We start from the raw sequence: 22,894 nt of genomic DNA, 5'->3' as shown, positions 1-22,894 counted from the left end.
GGCCTGCTCCCATTCTATAAATACAATATCTATATGTGATATATTGTAGAGAACGAGAACATGTGTTTTTTTACTCGATAAACGTTTATAGCTACGACAGGCTATGTACAATCTGGAAATAGACGCGATAATGAGCGCGTGCATGGTTGGTTAGTTCCGGACGACTTCATAGCCTCGTCATTTGAGCGCTTGAATTCGTTTTGTCATTGAAAGCAATTGCAAGCGTTCTAATTCCTTAGCTGGGATTTCCGGTGCTGAAGTCGCGTAACAAGCATCTTATTTGACATTTCAAATAATCTTTCCAAAGAATTTATACAACAATGAGTTGTATTAATTTCCAAGTTTTTCAGATAACGATTTAAAATAGCATCTCACTGTGGCTGTGTTTCGAAATCAGGTTTTCTGAAATTAATCCATCTATGAATCTTACATAATCGATAATCATCTCGACAGGAATTTTCTGCAAAAAGAAAGGAATAATCAGTTTAGTTTTCCAATTTTCTATATGTCACTGTATTATCATCAATGATGATCTGATGTTATCAGATGACACTTGTTGGTTTATCGAAATGGCAGGTATGGGGATGTCAGATCATTTATAATAAAAAAATGATAAAAAAAATCTCGTGACATTTAAGTGATTTACAATGTTATATTAATTATTTCTTTTCGAGTTTCATCAGTTCAATTTCCAACGATTATAATGCATGGAGACTTTATTCTGCTAAAAGCGATCGATATAACAACCATATGAAAAGAGACCGCCCTGTCGTATTCCACTGCCCTTTTACTTCCCATGATGTTCTGGAGAAGTATTACATAAAAATATCCAATTTGTGTTGGATTATAACTGGTTATCTGTAGATTACTAGAAGTATTGTGATTTAGACATGTAATCAATATTCCGAATTATTTTCTATTCTGTCGCTAACCAAAATCCGTCTGAACGCGCTAGAAATCGTGTGATGACAGTCAATTTGAGGGTAATGTAGAAACAACATACTTCTAGTACCGGATTATGAATCCTCTATAAATACACAAGATTCAAACATATAACATATCATGTATTAGTAGTTTGTGTGTTTGTCGTTCTATTTATGGCCAGAGACATGCACAAAAAACTTCCGATATAAGGCCCCTCATTTCCTTTTCCACCTCGCTTACTGGCAACATATTTCTACGCTGACGTTTGCTCTCTGCAGCCCTGAAATATGTCATAGCAAAATCGAAGGCACGAAGATAGCTGTTTGATTGGTCTCATGTAAAAAAAGCAGTGACCAATCGCAAGGCTAATGCCAGTCCTTTAAAGATTACAAAGGAGCGACGCCCGAGTTCAAAGCCTGTCAATTCTTACCGTTACGTGACCGCGAGATTCTTTTGATGTACATCAAAGGATCAAACTAACCTTCTCGTCTCATCCACTAGGAAGTGCACACTGAGCCTTCGAATTTGCTATGACATATTCCAGGGGTGCAAAGAGCGAACGTGAGCGTAACACCTGGATATCGAGGATGGAGTAGATTGGTCGTGTCGTATTGTAGTTGTTTGGTTCATACAAAATCGAACAGAAATTTAGCAACTGGTTTACATGGACCTTGTCGTCCCTGCAGGTAGGGCGTAAGAATTACACCTGCTGCCCCCATTGCATGACCGTAAGAGGCGACTAAATTTGGGATATTATCTTTTCTCTTCTTCCTAAACAACTTTCTACTTCCTAATGTCTCCCTTGACAATGCCTCACTTTTGGCCTTTAGTTCAGCGTTCGCCCCTGTGAGGAAGGCTTTGGGTTCTGTCCCCTGACCGATACATACCAGAGTCTGTAAAAATGGTAGTTTCTACTCCTGCTTAAGACTCAGCAATTTAGGAGTGGGACAACTGGTTCGCCCGTTGTCAGTATAATGTGACCGGTGGAATGTCCTGCTGGGATTATTCGGCAGTATGTTTCAGTGAGGTAGCACTATATAGTCGGCATCAGTTCCGCGCTATCACAAGGAGACAAACACGAACATGTCGCAGCCTCCCAAAACACACACGCATACACTACACGCATGCATCTTGCACACAGGGGAGGCCGTCCTTAAATGATCATAGCTGTTGATAGGACGTTAAACAATAACAAACCAAACGAAACATGGACCTTGACAAGTGACAAATCTAAATTATAATTTGATAACCTTCTGTTGACTTACACAAACATAATCACCGCAGACGAAATATTGTATACGTTCTATCGTCTTGTATCTGAAAAACCTTGACAGTTTTTATAAGTTTTATGGTTTCTAGGTCAGATATGATACAGATCGTTAGCGATAGGAATTCTGATCCTGTCGTAATGACGCGAAACTGTCGTGTCGTCTTTGGGCTTAAAACTGGGGCTTTGTGTTCATGCACCAAGTCAGCTTAACTCAATTCCAAAACAGGTCAATGAAGTAGTTAATGACAAAATTTAGATATTACATGGTATTATATAGATGTGTTTAGTACAAGAGCTGCTGTCTTATTTAATTATAGATAGTAAGTTTGGATGGACACGCGGGGATATTATGAAAGCCCAGTAAAGACGCATTTAACAAAATATAATCAACAACAGTATACTTTTTACCTAGGTTCTATTTATCTATTTTATTAATTAATTATGTTATGTAGAATTTTTTCCAGAAAATTTATAAAATATTTTGTCATCCGAAAAATATGGTCTTAATGCGGCTCCTTGGAGAAAACCCGCTGAAATATTTACTTATTTATTTACTTCTCTCAAACAAGTAATTTGATTGTGATTTCAAAATAAAATAATTTACAAAATTTCATCGTATGAATTATGAATGTAGTTGTGGTACTATATGTGTTTGTGTATATGCTGAACTAGCATCTGTCTTTCTTATGGCAAAGAATATTTAAAGTATTCCCATAATAGACAGGTCATTTTCAAAATAATTTTAAACATAAATAACAGGTTCCAAATATCAATTTTGTTGATTGGAAACAAAAGAAAAGTTGAAATCCGTTATTAAAACGAATTTTAAAATCTAACCAAGCACTTTTTTTTTCAACTCGTAGAAAGAATACCAAATACAAAGTACTAGCGGGTCTTTTGTACTAATTGCAGAGCACACAAGTTATATACAATTAATGTTTAGATTCAATTGTTGGTAACTTTTCTGTAACTTTAAGTTAATGTATAACCTGATATTCTCGTATGTTTAAAAATTAACGAACCTCACTTTAAAAACGGTATATATTTTTTTTAAACTTTGAACGAAATCAAAGCGTTGGCAGGCGATCATCTTTAGTTTAGCAAAGACCGAAAATGCAGCTTTCAAAAAAAAAATAAGATTTAAGCCCTAATCGTTTTCATAGCTTCGATATTATAAGTTTCAGACCAAGGATGAAATATTGAGATATATTATTTTTTAGTCTTAGAATTAGTAAAGGAATTTCTTTTTTGAATTGTTAAGTGTTTAACGGACATAACGTGGTCTCTATATAGAGGAGGACAGCTGAGTGTATTGTCATGTCCAAAAATACTGTTCGTTATTGACAATCCGACGAAATGGCAATTATAAAACACCAAATACGTCCATTGCTATATTTGGAATAGTCTACACACATAAGGGCCTGTTCCCATTCTATAAATACAATATCTATATATGATATATTGTAGAGAACGAGAACATGTGTTTTTTTACTCGATAAACGTTTATAGCTACGACAGGCTATGCACAGTCTGGAAATAGACGCGATAATGAGCGCGTGCATGGTTGGTTAGTTCTGGACGCCTATATAACCACGTCATATGAGCGCTTGAATTCGGTTTGTCATTGAAAGCAAGCGTTCTAATTCCTTAGCTGGGATCTCCGGTGGTGCTTCACAGCCAGCATCACATGTATTCCCGTTTAAGGAGGTGTTTGTCTCCTAGATGTTAACTGGTCCGGATTAAAACTTCCTTATCAATAAGAAGCAGGGCGTACCTTATTAATAATGCATGCTGAGGTCGCGTAACATGTATCTTATTTGCCATTTCAAATAATCTTTCCAAAGAATTTATACAACAATGAGTTGTATTGATTTCCAAGTTTTTCAGATAACGATTTAAAATGGCATCTCACCGCGCTGTTTTTCGAAATCAGGTTTTCTGAAATTAATCCATCTATGAATCTTACATAATCGATAATCATCTCGACAGGAATTTTCTGCAAGAATAAAGGAATAATCAGCTCAGTTTTCCTATTTTTTTTATATACCACTGTATTATCGTCAATGTAGATCTGCTGATATGTGTAAAAATACACTTATTGGTTTATCGGAATAGTAGGTATCGAGATGTCAGATTATTTATAATAAAAAAATGATAAAACAAAATCTCGTGACATTAAAGTGATTTACAATATCATATTAATTATTCCGTTTCGATTTTCTACAGTTCAATTTCCAACGATTCTATTTCTTGGGAGACTTTATTCTGCTCCGAAAGACACCGCCCTGTCGTACTCCACTCCCCCTTTACTTCACATGATTTTCTGCAGAAGTATTACATATAAATATCATATTTTTGTTGGATCATAACTGGTAATCTGTAGATTATTAGCAGTATTGTGATTTGGACATGTAATCAATATTCCGAATTATTTTCAATTGTGTCGCTAACCCAAATTCCGATGAACGTGCTAGAAATCGTGTGATGACAGTCAATTTGAGGGAAATGTAGAAACAACATACTTCTAGTACCGAATTATGTATTCTCTATAAATACACAAGATTCAAACATATAACATATCATGTATTAGTAGTTTGTAGGTTTGCCGTTCTATTTATGGCCAGAGACATGTATACAACTTCCGATATAAAGCCCCTCATTTCCTTTTCCACCTCGCTTACTGGCAACATATGTCAACGCCCCATTTTTTACGTTTGTCATATTATTCTACGAATCAAATTTTCGTGATCATGTGACTGACCCAAGAAAGAGCAAAACTATCATACACACGAATATACGGTAATGGTTACGACCGCTCAACAATAAAGAGATTTTCGAAACATTCTGATCCACATAAACGATATATGTTTTTATTAATAGATAGCATTCTGAAATTTGTACTTTCTTAAACTGAAAATGTTTTCCTATTTATTTAAAGGAAGGTAGAATTACAAATCCTTAAGTGAACACGTAGTGGTATTGCCATATCAATAATAACTCTCAGCCTCGGTAGCGGTGACGTAAATTAAGGCAGGAAATCCACTAATCGTGAATACGTTCGCATCTAATTCTGACATTTGACGATAGAGCTGTATCACCAATTACGTAATAGGACTGACAGATGCCAGCTCTCGTTCTCAAGTCTCGTCTTGAACAGACCATGATTAGCTATCTGTTAAACAGGTTAGCTAATACATGGGGTTTGCGGTTTGTCGATACTCTCTTTACTAAACGACATCAGAAATACTTCCTGCTACACTCGTGTAATCATGAGCGACATCTTATCTTTGTAGTGACATTTATACGGAATGTGTCTCGTTCATAACGCTGTTATATTGTTTTGAGCTTTCATTGGTGGTAATGGCGTCGGTATCAAGTCATCTGCAGCTGCCTTTATAAGGTTAAGTTCATTTCCGGCCAATGTAACCCTCTAATTATATACAAAAATAATCTCTAACCACATTTTGTTGCATTAATTGGAATAGAGGTGCAATTCGTGATTATTTTATCGTTGACAGCAGTTAAACGAACATGGAAAAAGTCCAGAAATGCAAAAATGTCAGCAAGAACGTAAACTAAGCAAATATTTGCAAAACTAGAATCGCAATTACGTTTAGCAAATTGCATTTGTTACACAACAGGACGTATTTATTCAATGGATCCATCCTTATACATTGGGATGCACAAATAAACACACTTCCGGTATGAGTAGATTGGTCGTGGCGTATTTTAGTTGTTAGGTTCATACATAATCGAAAGAAGGTTTTTAGCAACTGGTTGACATGGGCCTTGTCACGTGACAAATCTAAATTATAATTTGGTAACCTTCCGTTGACTATCTTATAACGTTTACACAAACATAATCACCGCAAACGAAATATTGCCTACGTTCTATCGTCTTGTATCTGAAAAACCTTGACGGCGTTTATTAGTTTTATGGTTTCTAGGTCAGAAATGATAGCGATATGGATTCTGATCCTATCGTAATGACGCGAAACTATCATGTCCTTGGGCTTAAAACTGGGGCTTTGGGTGCATGCACCAAGTCAGCTTAACTCAATTCCAAAACAAGTCAATGAAGTAGTAAATGACAAAATTTAGATATTACATGATATTATATAGATGTGCTTAATACAAGAGCTGCTGTCTTATTTAATTATAGATAGTAAGTTTGGATGGACACGCGGGGATATTATGAAAACACAGTAAAGACGCGTTTAACGTAATATAATCAACAACAGTGTTCTGTGTGTAAAGTAATCAGGGACTAAACCGGGATTCGAACTCTGAACCTCAGATTGATGTATTATTGCTCTTACCGATTGAGCTACCTTGTCAACAGAGGTGTCCTGGCCTACATGTGCTACAGTATATATCCAAACGCAAGTTAAGGGGAGGTTACTGTATATGGGGAATAAACACAGCGCAGTGGGACAAACATCCTTAACTGATAATCAGCCTAGTACAAATGTACTATTCAAAACATATCCTTGAAGATATTACTTGACCACGTCACCAAGCTTGATGATTGAATGGAGATAGACTTGGATAGGAAAAGTAATCAAAGAGTTTTAGGATTTCCCTACCTATTGATCGTAAAACCAGAAATGACGTCATTCAGTTTCAGAAATTGATATTGTGACTAAAAACAGAAATAAATAATATAATTTGGCGTCACAATCGTCACGAGTATATTAAGTGGAATAAGAAAATATTGGTTAAGCTTGTTTTGATATCTAAATTGCTTCATCCTGAAAGATCCGTACGTTTTTAAGTGAACATAGAGATGGTGAGCAGACCTTTCGCTCCACTTCCCTCTGTCGTCGGCAACGATCTTGTTTAGTCTATATTTGGCGATTTAAACATGCCCTTTGCTCAAAAGATGCGCATTCGTCTGTTTCAAAGTGTCACATTGATCAATATTTGGGATACCAAGCCCCTAGGTTTTGATTAACCAACGACAGCCTGTGTTTACATGATTTTAATACATTAAGGTCTAGGCAGGTTTGGGCCCATTATTGTGTTTTTATTAAATAAGTCTGTCGCTAATATTGACGTCTATGTCTTAAATATGCGAAGGTTGTTGGACAATTTTGCCGTCAGCGTTTGATTTTTCTAAGGAGAAAAACAATCATAATATGTGCCCGTTCGAAGAGTTAACGCGTAGCCATGGAAATTTTGCAATTAATGGGATGAAAAATGCGACAGCAAATATGTACTGTAAAATCGAATAGAGCCGTTCGGGCGTTCTCTAACGACATACACTATATATATGTGATGATTGCGTACAGACGATGGTGATTCTACTGTCCTTGACATCCTAGACTTGTCCTTTGTTACTCTATATGACGTCATTAGGTGAGTTCCGCCATTTTTAAGTAAATTTGGAAAGCTATTCGTTTTTAGTAATTCGGAACAATAAACTACTGTCCGACATTAAGTTGCTGCTATTTAATGTAACGTGTTTTGACAAAAGTACATACACTCAATCAATCGAACGATTACATAGAGAGACATGTCATGCGATATAAAAGGTAAGATCAATTATTTTCAGTCCTTCTAAAATAATAGTAATCATAGGCTTTTAGGGCATTTTAAATAATAGAGAGGTCGCTCAGTTGGACCCGGCTATAACGACGAAGTGATCGCCTCGTGAGAACCACTGGCTACTCATTCTGACTCTGTAGGAACCCATTCGGAACAGCTTAGTTTTTTTCTAAATGGATATGTTGACAAATCTCAGATTTGTCTCCCAGCGTAAACCCTCCAGGAAACATTCATCAAAATCAATAATGAAACGTGTGCGCACTCTGGTCCAAATCAAACGATGACGTTGTGACAGATATAGCGGGTCACACTTGTCTATTGCCAAACTGTTGGTGTAAGAGGAAAGTTCAATTAACGTCAGCCCTTCAAAAATAATTCACATCGGATTTCGCTTAAATTTCGCAATCACTTGACTTCAGGCATTTCCTTCAATCCGTCTTTCTGAATAAAATTGCAATTTGTCAGAAACCGGACAAATTATTGTACTCGTCAATGATAATTAATAGCTAAATACCGCCACTATGTTCAAATAATTATCTCTTATGGAGGGCAGACATCGTTTTATCTTCCTCAGCAGTGATGGAGGTCTTATTAAATGGACGGCCTAAACGTGACAAATCATCTCTTACTAGCTTGAAAAGTGCAGTGCGTTCGATTCGGATATTTTCAAAATCCGGCGTGTTCGATGGAACGCATTCGTTCTAAAAGTCATATCTCTTCCGGTAGCATTTGTTTAAATGAATGGCTTTTAGTTTGCTCTGAATCAGAAAAATGCCATTTCCGTTCATGACTATAGCTAGATTCAACAATTATGGCAACACGTCGGCTTTTAACCTGAGCACAGATACGCTGTATGTTCCCATACAGAGACGTCGTGTCGTATTAGTATGTGAAAATCACATCTGACATATTTATTTCGAATAGTTCCGTGATGAACTATATATAGAATACAACTACGTATACCATAATATATGTGAGATATAACGTGAGTTAATCAATGTCTTGTCAGCTTGCTTGTGAACGCAGTATACTCGATTCGTTGACCTTTTCATACTTAATGCCGCTACTTTAAACTAAGAAAACCTGCCTTCATTTTACAGGTTTCTCCTTCCCAGCGCGGTTTTGTATTTAACAAGAAAATGAATAAATACATTATGTAGGACAATTTTGCAATGAAATAACAAAAATATGTTTGATTAATATTTTACTGCTCCTCGCGTCCGTGTCTTTCCTGTCAAATTCGAGTCAAACCAAAACGGATGACCCAACCCCGAGTTTTATACTTCAGGACTAGCTGCTGATTGGCCTACAGAGTGCTTGTTTATTTTTTTTGTACACAAATAAATGGAATATTTCACACAAATGCCCTTAATTCTTGTTTAAGCTTTCTTTGTTGAAATATCAATCAAATACGTCCAGATCCATTTGCAACAGAAATAATTCAATGAATGGTGAATCTCCCTAAATTAAAACTTTGAAATATTCATACAATTATCATTTATTCCTTAGAAAAAAAAATGTCAATTAGCTTTGGTAATCACTGTAATTGTTAACTTAGTGAAAGATTGAAAACACGCAATTGGTCTTGGGAAGCAATCTCATTTCGACGTGTTTTCAGTAGAATAAAACCCCCAGTGATGCTTAAAGATTACGCCATGTTTGGCGGTCTGGCAGTCGCCAGAGATACAAAAAATCAAAGGATTTTAATCATCGGCCAGTGAGTAGAAAGACGGTTTCAAACCCAATATTGAGCATTCTCAATGTTCATCGTCTCGGAAACTCTGTTCAATCTGTTATTTTTTATCGCCTGATGTCAGATATTTAATTAAGGCGATAGAGCCATAAAGCTCCCGTTCTATCTTTTTTTTGAACTGTTACCACTGTCTTGTGTTGTAGCATCGTCTACGATGCGACGTGAAGCTTACGTCACCGATGTTGATAATGGAGTAGAATGTAGGGGAGAAAGATACATGGTAGACGCCGATGTGGTCTATTTTACTCGACATGGTTGTTTGTTATGACCCAATGGCACATTACAGAACACGAAATAAATGTCCTCCAATGAATTATTTGGTGTTGTTTTATATGTATATTTTACTTGTTAACAATATAAAACATCCTCAAAATTCCATGGGTTACGCCCACTTACGTTCACTGCACCCCTGGAATATGTCACAGCGAAATCAAAGACTGTATGTGCCACTTTTGGGATGATACAACTAGATTTGTTTGATCCTTTGGCGTTGGTCAAAAGACTCACGCGGTATGGTAACCCAAAGTTGACCGCCGCCGATCAGGTGGCCGACCACGTAGGTTTTCTCCGTGTTCTAGAATTTCCTCCCACGATAATTGGAGTGATTGTTATAAGTTGATGGTAGTTTTTACCCGGAACCCATCAAACAGCTAACCGTGTCCCTTCGATTTTGTTAATTACATATTCCAGGGCTACAAATTATGTAAGTGACCGTGCCCTCTGGAATTTTGCGGATGGGTGTGAAACATCCTGATAGAATGCGAAATACAAATGTAGTTTAGACTTAGTAAAAACCAAAAGGAAATATGTTCCTTATCTTTGAAACGACTTCTTACATATGTGCGCTATCTCCGTTTCATGTCTTGCCTGTCTTCTTTCTTTCCTCCCTACTTTATCTTTCTTGTGGGCTCTACCTAGGTACCCGACCTCATATATGACCCTGGCAGTTAACCAACGAACCGATGGTTCTCATATATCTTTTCATAGTTGCTATCGGATTCCTTCAATTTTTGGTAAGACCACTATTACACTTAAATGCATAATTATGTCAGCCTTTTAATTCTTGCGACTAGGTATTATGAAGATGAACCCAAAAGGGATTTACATTTAACCTATTGAATAGCAAGTTCAGTACCGTGGCATAGGGGAACGGGTCGAGGGATATGAAATCTTAAATGTGTCAGTAAATGAATGAATGATGACTCATAAACACACAACCCTTCCCCCACTCCCTCCCCTGGGAACAGCGGGACGAGACCAAAAATTGGGAAAAGGATTACTATAAAAGGATTTCCTTGCTCATACAGTGTGAGTAAGAAGATTGAAGATTCTAAAGACAGAAAACATATTAACTTTAACCCAATTTTCAATGACAAAACACATACACAGATATCTTCGTCTGGAGATTTTTATTCGAATAATATTGTTTAACCCCATTCGTTATTGGATTTCCTGTGCATGATATACGAAGGTATAGATTTCCATCATGTACGCCTTACCGAAAACTTCACACAGCTCTCTGACGTCAATTTGAGGAGCTGTTTAACCTAGACGTGGACAGAGACTACGTCCAGCCGCTGATGAAAAATACGTTCTAAAAAAACGCTTATATAAGTTGAAATAACTTGTGTCATAATTGTTGTAAAATAAATAAAGTTTATATATCACATAATAGCGTACTTCAGAACACAGCAAATGTACTTTCCACCACAAATAGAAACAAATCGGACACAACTAGCTATCTTTCTATGAGAAAATTAAATGTACTCAGAACACCGATAGAATAACCTTAAATGTGATCTTCCCGGAGGTACGTCACGTGCAGCGTCATGTTCTTGGAGGCCGTAGGTTTGAACGTGATGTGTTCACAAAGAAACGTGTGGAGATGTCGCGGTTCTGTGCACAGTTTTGATTCCCCACAGAGTAATTTTCGCGTTTGTGAAAATATGAATTATCTCAATATACTTATTTCCCCTATAGGAGGATATGTAGAAGAGTATGGTAAGGCATGAGTCCTTAAGGGATCATTCATCCTTTGAAACAAAACAATCAAAAAAAAGAAAAGAAACATGTAAAACAAAATACTATATTGTGGTTGGGCGCATTGCTTCTATTTCCCAATCAAGGACAGTTTAAGGATTTTGTTATAATAGAATGTAGTGGGAATACATTTTTCATAATGTTCTCATTCGTAGATTCAAATGCCATTTTCGCTGACATAAAGGCTAGAGTAAGTTGAAAAGTAATAGATACATAGTCTTAAACATGGCGAAAGATAATGGTTATCCACGTGACCAATCGGATTCTAGAACACTTGACTGGGTATCATTTAGTCTTTATCTATAAAATTTACTGAATCCATCCCAAATATACTATCTCACTATTAACCGGATATTTGCTAGTTTCCGTAGAACCTCTTTTTTTAAGGAGCCGGTTACCTGTAGAAAGTAAAAACCTTCCGTCACACACATATTTCTTTAGCATAAATATTACATGGTTGTCTGCAAAATTTCGATAGAGTTGTATCCGGTCCCATTAGGGATCTCACTTGTTAGTTATCAGCCTGGCATCGTATATATTTAACTCTTATAAATCATTTCAAGAGTCAACATAATCCAAAATAATTAAATCGTAATTGTTCATTATGTCAATAATTGACAGGTCATTATGTGCGCGAGACGTCCATGTCGTGCACGTGTTGTTTAGAGCACGATATTCGGAAGGTTACTCGACCGTTAAAACAATGAGCTGAGCTGAAGGCTAGCGGCTTCTATTTTCTTCAATGGAATCAGAAACCCATTTTCCTGGCCATGCCAGTCAATTATCTTCATTATCCCAAATGAAAAGACTTGGACATTGTCAATATCGTAGGTCTGTCTGCGGTAGAAGACTTGATCAAAGGCCTTGTCATCTTTCATCGTATATTGTAAAGAAATCGGCTATTTGTTACCTGTTTCTATCTTTTATTTAAGCAAAGAACGGGCATATTCACATTCAAATTACCATTCAGTGAGGATATAAGTGACATACATACACGGTAGTAAAATTTCGTGCTTGTATAGACTGATATTTGGGAACAGTTAATATCGAAAGATGACCAAACATTTCGGGTCTAGATAGTGCCTGCGAGCCTTCGCCATTGCTTTGGAATGAAGTGTAGATTGACACCAGAAGAGTGATCTGGGACACTTGTAATAGAAAGGATGTCGGGCTCCAGCCGAGAATATATTCCGACGGAGGACATGGAGAAACCTGTAAACAAACTACAAATAATCATAGTAAATAACGTTAGCATACACGTTTGTTTGGTTCCCTGAGGTTCATATAAATCCGTTCTTATCTCCGAAAAAATCGGTTTTCAGTTCACGTGCCGCTCTTTTGTGATTACAATATATAGTCGACTACCGAATGCCAAGTATGCTCGCAATGTTCCACAGCTTCTCCTAGACAAAATACAACTAGGCCGCCAGAGGCTTCTTTGAATATTTTGAAATAGCAGTACATTTAAAAGGTAGTGCTCAATTATCCTGTTTTTATATCAATTCTGTAATAATGCAATGTCCAAGTCGAATATATACGAGAGATTCATTTACGGCGGGAAAAGAAAGCAGACGAAAGGCCTGATGGGGGATTGTTAAAGTACATTTTAAATTGTATGGTTTCTCTTAAAGAATCAAATAAATGAATCGTTGAATTTGGATGGCAATATAACTAAATAAGTAATCATTACACTGATAGTATGTAAACTGTACGACAGTCAATACATTGACAGTCTGTTTGTATTGACAGTCCAAAAGTTGACAGTCGGTATATAATGACAGCTCGTAAATATTTTGATGTTCAATATGTTGACAGTCCATATAAATTGATACTACATAAGTTGACAGTCCGTAAATATTGGCAGTCGAAACGTTGACAGTCCGTATATATTGACATTCCATTCGTTGACAGCCGGTATATAATGACACCCAATACGTTGACAATCCGTATAGATTGCCTGTCAACACGTTAACAGTCCGTTTATATTGACCCTCTGTCCGTTGACAGTTCGTATATATTGACAGTCAAAACGTTGACAGTCCGTATATATTGACAGCCAATACGTTGAAAGCCCTTATATAATGAAATTCCATATGTTGACAGTCCGTACCTTTTGACAGAAAATACGTTGACAGTTCGTATATACTAACCGCCCATACGCTAACAGTCCGTCTATATTGACAGTCAATAGGTTGATAGCCCGTATATGTTGATAGAACATAAATTGACAGTCCGTATATATTGACAATCAACACATTAACAGTCCGTATATATTGTCAGGCCATACGTTGACAGTCCGTATATATTGACAGTCAACACATTAACAGTCCGTATATATTGTCAGGCCATACGTTGACAGTCCGCATATATTGTCAGGCATACGTTGACAGTCCGTATATATCGACTGTCAACACATTAACAGTCCGTATATATTGACAGTCAACACATCAACAGTCTGTATATATTGTCAGGCCAGACGTTGACAGTCCGTTTATATTGACAGTCAATACGCTGACAGTCTGTCTATATTGACAGTCAATACGTTGATAGCCCGTATATTTTGATAGTACCTAAATTGACAGTCCGTATATATTGACAGTCAACACATTAACAGTCCGTATATATTGTCAGGCCATACGTTTACAGTCCGTATATATTGACAGTCAATACGCTGACAGTCCGTATATATTGTCAGGCCATACGTTGACAGTCCATATATATTGTCAGGCCATACGTTGACAGTCCGTATATATCGACAGTCAACACATTAACAGTCCGTATATATTGACAGTCAACACATCAACAGTCTGTATATATTGTCAGGCCAGACGTTGACAGTCCGTATATATTGACAGTCAATACGCTGACAGCCGGTCTATATTGACAGTCAATACCTTGATAGCCCGTATATGTTGATAGTACATACATTGACAGTCCGTATATATTGACAGTCAACACATTAACAGTCCGAATATATTGACAGTCAGTACGCTGACAGTCCGTATATATTGTCAGGCCATACGTTGACAGTCCGTATATATTGACAGACAATACGTTGACAGTCCGTATAAATTGAGCGTCGATATATATTGACAGTCAAGACGTTGACAGTCCGTATACATTGATAGTCAATACGTTTATAGTCCGTATATATTGACAGTCAACACGCTGACAGCCCGAATAAATTGACAGTCATAACGTTTACAGTCCGTATATCTATTGACCGTCCGTCCGTTGACACCCCGTATATATTGACACTCAACACGTTGGCAGTCTGTACTGTTTCAGTTTCTCGTTTATCAGATTCGATTTCAGTGGATTTTAGCCTTTTGCTCCCGACACCAAGAATTAAAAAACAGTTTGGTTTCCATTCCACTTCTTATCTTTTATTTTTATGCGCAAATGCATCCTATAAAAACTTCGGTTTAGGGAGTAATCATTTTACCGCCAGTAATATAAAAAAAAAATCACTGTATGTAATGATTGGCCCTGCCCCAGTATCGGAAGCAAATTTATGATGCTCATGCACATTGACTTTAAATAGAAACGACGCGAAATGGCAAACATAAAGACGGGTGTATTGTTTCGTAGTTGGACACTACTTATTGTAATATCTTCCTAACACAGATATTTATAATTGTTATCAACCCATCAAGTAATAAATCGTGTCGATGTTTTCAAAAATCGCATTAACCATTATCTCATGTACCCTGTCTCTTGATTTCTAGCTTTTCTTACAACATCACGAAATCTTGTTATTCTGCTTGATTCTTTGTTTGGCGCACATGTCAGAATTGATTTGGTTCGGTTTTATTTTGTTTAACGTCCTTTTAACGGCTAAGGTCATTTAAGAACGTGCTTCCATGTGTGTAATGTATGAATGCTTGTGTGTATGTGCGCTGGAGGCAGGGTATGCTGGTGTATTTGCCTCCTTGCGATAGCGCGGATCTGATGCCGACTTTGGAGTGCTACATACCTGAAATACCCTACCGAAGGCACACAGCACAGTATTTTACCCGGTCACATTATACTGACAACGGGTAAACCAGTTGTTGCGATAACCCTTCATGCCGAAAATTACAACTACCATGTCAGGAGTAACGTTTAGGTTTACGCACTGATTCATGTCATCCAGCTCATTCATGTTCTTGTTCGCTTTCACTGTCATGTTTTCGTTCGTGGTCTTTTCTGGTTTTGTTCACTTGCTGTTATTCGTCAAATACATATAAGTACGCCTTATTGAATCCCCTCTATTTGTTTTGCTTAAGTATTACATCATCTGATAGAATCTTGATATTACGATCGTTGCATCTGCCTTTCGCGTGCAACCTCTCACGTTAAGTTTCGTCATGTCCGTGTATTACCAAATAATTGATTTTGTGATCCGTGATATACCTAGTTGGAGATGAGTCTCAACAGTACGTCGAAATGGACGTTATGTTTTGCTTATTCTCGTGGTCATGTACAATTCATGTCAGTAATTAACATTTGACACAAGCACACGATGTAACACGGTACTCTTAACAAAAGTAAGTAAATTTACACAAAGAGTAATGAAGCTACTTAATATCTAAAACAGGTTAGCTAAAAGAATTATTGAAATGGGTTGTTATTGTATAAATTGTATCATGTGTCATATTATGTGAGTACTATGTCCATCAATGTATACTATGTATTATGTGACCTCTTGTTACGCACGTACATGTATACGTGTGGCGTGAGTGTAAAAATAAAACTTGAAAACTTATAATCTATAAGAAAGCTATTACGTAACTTGGATCAATCCGTACTATGTCTACAAATAGAATCACATTGTCTCCTTTCAAGCTGTCTCGTTTTCACCTGCGCCGTGCCAATTATGTTCAAAATGAAACTGTTCTGTCGCTCCACATTCTTGTTGGCTTTTGTCCGGTCATTCTCTGTGACATGTACCCTGTTCTCGTATCTATGTGCTGTGTTACGGGCATACGATTTTGGTGTATGCCACGAACATCTTCTCATCATGTTTATATAGTTTAGAGGCTGCTGCAGTCCTACACGAAGTAAAGAACAGCCAATGGTTCCATCAGATCCCCTGCATTCTTTTAGTCATTGGCCTCTAATAGTTGCTGTTGTTGGTCGTTACTCGTTCTGGTTGTTGTAGTAGCCTAATGTGTCTGAAGAACTTGGTGAATTCGTCCCACATCGTTTCAATTTCTTGCCAGCAAACCCTACTTCTGCGACAAGTCATCGTCGACACTATGTCTGAATAATCGCCTTAAATGAACTGAGGATCTTTACCTAAAGCTACATGTATCTTGAACCAAAATCCTAGCGCTACGAAGGATGTTTCTTCCACAGCGCACAATTCTTTTTGAACAAGCATATATCTTAATTTTTTTCTATTTCAATGATTGCACAAAAATCAATTTTTGAATGAAAACAGATCGTTTGTCAATCAATGCTGTACATCCCATTGCCTTATTCGACAAAGCGATGGGTGTTTCTAGAAAGAATTGGACAAAATCTTCGATATCGGTGTCTCTTTTTTCTGTCTCTGTAAGAGTCAAGAACAGAGTCAGGAGAAGTGCTCTACCTTCCGGGTACGAGTGTAACCGTACCATTTACCTACTTTTCTGAGCGCTCTGTTTTAAACGTATTGGAGTATCTACACTGTAGTTGTTTGTAATCGATTTGAAATTCAAAAGCAACCCTAACAGGTACACATAATGGGCTTCCCACAAACCTATAATAGCATTGGGGCACCTTTCCCTTCCCTACTGTTGTTCATGTCATTTAGACCCTTCTTGCATGGTTGATGAAACAGTATTCCCTTCTCCAGTTTTCTCCTAGCTGCACCTTCGTGCGGTGGGGGGGGGGGGGCTCATTCCTTCTGGATTCGCAACAGTTTTTCGCCGCGGTGTTATCAGAATATGCAAGAGTTGTTGCATTGGAAAGCCTCCGCTTCATCTCAAAGAAGAGCTTATCATGGTCTTGACACCACATAGACTATTCTTCTTCCTTCGTCAGTTGGAAAGGTGATCATGATACCGTCAAAATGTCAAGTAGAAATCTAACACTGAAATTCTTAAGACCAGAACGGATCTACGTTTCTTATTCTGACGCAGCATCTCGTACTTTCAATTCGTTAACATTGCCAACTGTGCTCTTTTCACGTTCGATTGCTCGTGACGTTAATTAAAAGTCTCGTGAATTCATTTCATAAACACTGACATTGTTTGTGGCTTTAAAGAGAGTAAGATCTTTTGCTCGGACCAATAAACTGCTTAAACCATCTGTGTGTACGTTAGCTAGGTGGCAGTATGCAAATTATTATACTGAGAGAGTTTGATTTTATGGAAAACCCATTGAAAGTCCAGCTTACTGAACGCAGCTTATAAATGACTTCATAAAATAAAATGGGTGACGCTCCTTAGCAATAGAACTACCTTTTGTTGTATTACGTATCAGTTCGGAATTGTTCGGCTATTTGATTGGAGGATGTTGTTTTACGATGACGTACATGGCAGCAGACAGACATTATGATCTATAGTATTCGTGAATATCAATCTTGAAAAAAAACAAGTTTTCATAATCTGTTATTCCCTGTTGTAATCGTCCTTTGACAAGTCGACAGAAACGAACATGATTTGACGATACCAGACGCGCTATCATCAGATCTAAGAGTTGATTTTATCCATAGGTTTGAAATACAATGCAAAGTTTCGTCTGTTGTAAAATCATATATGCATGCGTAGTGACTGTTGACATTATTACTAATTACAAATCATCTTGTATTTTAAATAATGCTCCATAATATTGGAAAACAATATATATATATTTGAACAATGTAATAAGTTTCATACTGCCACCATTGTTTCACCAAGGTTTTTGCATTGGGGAGTGACGATATCGAGGGAATCGTTTAAAGAAATGCTACAAGAGTAAATTGAAACGTTGACGGCAAGCTACGCTGCATGTTTAACGAAGGTTTAATGTCAAGGATTTACTGTATACTGAAGTACAAATCCTTGACCAAATACATCAGAAGCATGGTGGTGCTTCATGTTGTTGTGTTAATCCTATGTCAGTATGTTGTTATCTATCAGGTAATCACGCTTTTCATCAGTAATGCCGGCCATCTGACGTACGATACCAAGCCATCAATCATCACAATAAGTTACCATGCCTTCATCAAGCCGCCATTTTGAAAAATGCATGCTCTTGATGGTTTGTTGGCGGACATAGCTGTCAGCAAACGAGCTAACGCTAAGAAAGAGGGGCCACTTTGGTGACGATTGTCTACTGGCTAATTCGTACTCGATCTAACCATACTGATGTTAACTAGCGTCTGTCCATTTCATGTCTAATATGAGTGACACGATAACTGTAGAGCATGGCCACATTTAACAGCGATATTGGACAACTTAAGTGGCCGTAAAGTTGAGTAGTTTTCCGCCTGTGAAGGTCTGTATATGCTGAATCCAGACGATTGAAAACTTCGTTGGCGAATTTAGTTTTATAAACAAGCTGTGAAAAGCTAAAAAGTAAACAAAAACAAAAACAAAAACGACCTACCACGAAACCGGAATTTAAAAATATAAACATGGTCAAATCCAGTTATTCAGCTGCTTAAGAGTAATCATAACAGAACGAAAATTCAGAATACCAGAAAAGTTAATTCCAGTTTCAAGATGGTTTTTCCTTACAAGAATATAAACTCAATTGGATGGTTATTATTTAGTATATATATATACATTCAAAAAACAAAACAAAAAACATTGAAGCTTACTTCAATATACCATCCAAACATTAAGCTTAATGCATTTGAAACGAAACGAGGAGTAACACTTGATATAAAGGTAGTGTAGGCGATTAATGAAGTGGAAGCAGCAGGTAGGCATTTTATATCAAACCCATTGATTAGGAACGAAAGCGAACGGACGAAGTTGAGTTAAGGTTGGTGGATCGAACGTAACGTTTGGTGTAATTTAGATCTCAGGCAGTGAAATCAAATATCGAGATTATTCTAAATAATATATATACAGGGTTATATTTATTTTATAAGTAAGAAAGAAAAATTATTTTGATTAAAAGTTTCATGTTTTAACTACTTTACTGATCCGTGTTTGTACGCATGCGCAAACCAAAGCAACTGGCTACGTTGTTACGAATGGTCATTTACGGGAGGCAACAGAACAAACTTGTTAAAGTGTTTACGATCGGAATATGTACGAGATTTGGATACATTGTGCATGATTTAGAATCGACATTGAATATAGAGCAAAGGAAATAGAACAATTCCACGTAATGCAAGCGTAATTAAGACCCGCCACTAAACAGGTGAAGGGTGTAATGACTCTGGTAATGATGCTCATTAGCAGATGGCATACAAGCTTTTAGTCCTATGTCCATTCTTTGCCGGACCCGATGACCAATAAATGATGGTGCTGATGGACACTGTCCAGTAATTGGCTAATTCGGTACAAACGGTCTTAATGATGCGTGCAGCAATGCGCTCCTCCAAGTACATGTCCGACCAAGATTCATGGCTGCATCCTACCATTCCGACAAATTCGTACATTAATCGGAAATGAGATATCTAAAGTACATTTTATGACATGGACAGAGTTACAGATTTAGAAGATTTTATCATCATTTCATTCTGTATCATCCGACATCTATTGACCACTGACAGTGATCCTTTTACTTTCCAACCTCGCCAATATTTCACTATCACTGTCATCCAACACAGCGCCTAAACCCTTTCCGGAGCCCTGTACCACCGGTTCCTAGAAAGACGAAGAGCTGTATAATGCTATGTAAATCATGTTTGGCTTGCTGTATTTATTACCAAATTTTAAAAGTGCAAGCACGTGGGTATGTTTCGTTCATCTTATTTAAATATGCAGTTTTTATCATATAACGAATTTTAGGAGAAAAACAAGAAATTGAGAGAAGATATTTGATAGCAAATTTGATAGCCTAATGTTCAGTTGACCAGACCGTTTATACAATCCACTTTTAAATGTCATTTTTGTACGGTATAAATCCTAGCATTCAATGAAGAGTAAACAGAATATATTAATATTGATTATATACACTGTTCGGTACAGGTTTATTATTGCAGAGCGTATATATCGATGTAGTAGTGCACACTGTTTTGCTAGCGTACAGATATCCGACTTCCGAATTAGTCGGTTGTGTCCGAAGATTTTCTGGAAACGCTGACCTTAAGGAGGGTTCATGGTCTTTGATCATCCTGCATTTGTTTCGTAGACAACTCAATCATCTTAGAATGTTAGACAGACACCGACCACGCCGGACTGGTCAACGGGAAACTTGACCATTAAGTGCAAACATAACAACAAGTCGGTTCGACAATGATACCAAAATATTTGGACGTATAATATTAAACAAAATTTAACAATTGTATGCGTTATCTTAGCAAACCAGGTATTTTATCCATTAAAAAGTTGCTCAGATTTCAAATCAACCGATGCAGTTTCTTTTAAACGTAAGGTTAACAATATGATATAAAAAAAATGGTGAAATACACTCGAGAGTATGTTAATGTTGTGTGTTGGTTTGGATTGGTTTGTTTGTGTTTTATGTCCTATTAACAGCTATGGTCATTTAAAGACATGCCAGGTTTTGGTGGTGGAAGAAAGCCGGACTCCGGAGAAAAACCACCGAACTACGGCCAGTACCTGGCGACTGCCCAACGTAGGCCTCAAACCCGCGACCCAGTGATGGAGGGCTGGTTGTAGCCGAATGTCAGACACCTTAACAACTTGGCCACCACGGCCCCTTGTGACATGCACTGTGAGTATACTTGGTTGTCGCTGTATTTGGGCCCTTTAAGTGAGTAATCTATGTATTTTTTATACTGGTCGGAAATCGTACGGAAATAAAATTAACGGCAGTCGCAGAAGAAATAGATAGAGCCAATAGAAATTTGGTCGACTATTGGCCTCTATAGCAAAATATCAGCAACACCAAAACCTCATAGTTTAACACTAGTTTTCTCCATTAAGGATATCGTTAGGTAAAAAAGGGGAATCTTCTTTTAGCAGACTATTTAGCAGCGTATAATGTGAGTATATGACTATAACTGAGCGTAAAAGTGCAGCAGGGGTTTGAACCTTAGACTTCAGAATGTTGCACTATCGCTCTAAATGATTGAGCTATCTCGTTAACGGAAGATCGGTCCTAGTCATTACGTCAATCATCTAATTATGACGTCACCAAAATGCGTAAAACGGCTTCTGATTCGTCATCAAGTAAGCTCAGATGAAGAATCAGTGATCTAAAGATATCGGTGGTACGTTTTTTGCAATATGCTTAACAAAGTAGGACTTTGGTATACATGTACAGTACGTCAGATGAAAATAGTTCAAGTGAAACAAATGCCTACCTCGGATGAAGTCAACAGCTTGCTCCAGACCATAGATATCTCTATCGCAATCGTCCTTGGCCAGGACACCAAGTCTGATACCCGGAATAAGGTTCTCGTTGTTCACCTTGTCCATTGTAAAGAGCATAGTTTCTAGGGCCTGGATCCCGCCCTGAGGCATTATGGGACCACAAATCTTATCCTCACTCCTCTCGTGGACCATGTGAAGTGCCCCAAGTACAATCTGACCTGTCTCACTCACAGACAAGTCTCTCCGAGGCCAAGTGTAATTACCATATTTTCCCACAATTTGAATCTTTTTCTCCTTGGCAATGGTACAGAGCACGGATAGGGAGTTCATCAGCACCACTACGGCAGTACAGCCCAGGGCGACCAGTCTATAAAAACGGGAGTCCGCGGACATCGTAGTAAGTTGTTAGCCCTTCGTCGCGTTTACTGCTAAAAGTGATACCCCATTTCGCTTGTGTTACAAGAGACTATCAGCTAGTTTATTAAGGTACAAAATTCCTACATTATATTATAACACTTGTTGCTATCCTATTGTGCAACGGAATAAGTGCCTCCAGTTTCGAAACATTAACAACTTGAACAATTTCGTAAATACTTTAAACTGACACAAAATGGGGAAGATCAGCAGAAACGTTAGAAAGATATCGATATTCGATAACTGAAATAAGAATCATGTATATGTAACATCAAAAAAATTCGGTATAAAATAATACCAGCCAACTTTAGAAATAAAAATGGATGCGTAAGTATATGTTTAACACTACACTCCGTTGCTCAACTATTCCCGCTAGTGTTGCTATGTACAAGACGGTTATTTCGATTAACTGAAATAAAACCACATAGATAGGGGCTTCCTGGTTTGAAAAAAATGATATTATTGGGACAAGCCTTTTCAAATTTCTAAATTATTGCGATACGTTATTTGAACTGTGAGACAGCTTGTTGTATTACTAGA

General features: G+C 37.4%; 1 protein-coding gene across 1 annotated transcript in view; it reads right to left on the bottom strand.

The window, feature by feature from the left end:
• LOC110455340 (metabotropic glutamate receptor 2-like) overlaps window positions 1-22,333 on the bottom strand; it is a 70,170-nt gene extending 47,837 nt beyond the window's left edge. Inside the window, exon 1 of the mRNA XM_021505422.1 lies at window positions 21,931-22,333. Coding sequence (XP_021361097.1) covers window positions 21,931-22,333 — 403 coding nt within the window. The remainder of the gene's footprint in view (window positions 1-21,930) is intronic.
• Between the last annotated feature and the right edge of the window lie 561 nt (window positions 22,334-22,894).

This window comes from Mizuhopecten yessoensis, unplaced genomic scaffold (assembly GCF_002113885.1).
Source record: "Mizuhopecten yessoensis strain PY_sf001 unplaced genomic scaffold, ASM211388v2 scaffold8195, whole genome shotgun sequence".
Lineage (NCBI taxonomy): Eukaryota > Metazoa > Mollusca > Bivalvia > Pectinida > Pectinidae > Mizuhopecten > Mizuhopecten yessoensis.
Note: the sequence above shows the minus strand (reverse complement) of the source record. Positions and strands in the feature narration are given on the sequence as shown.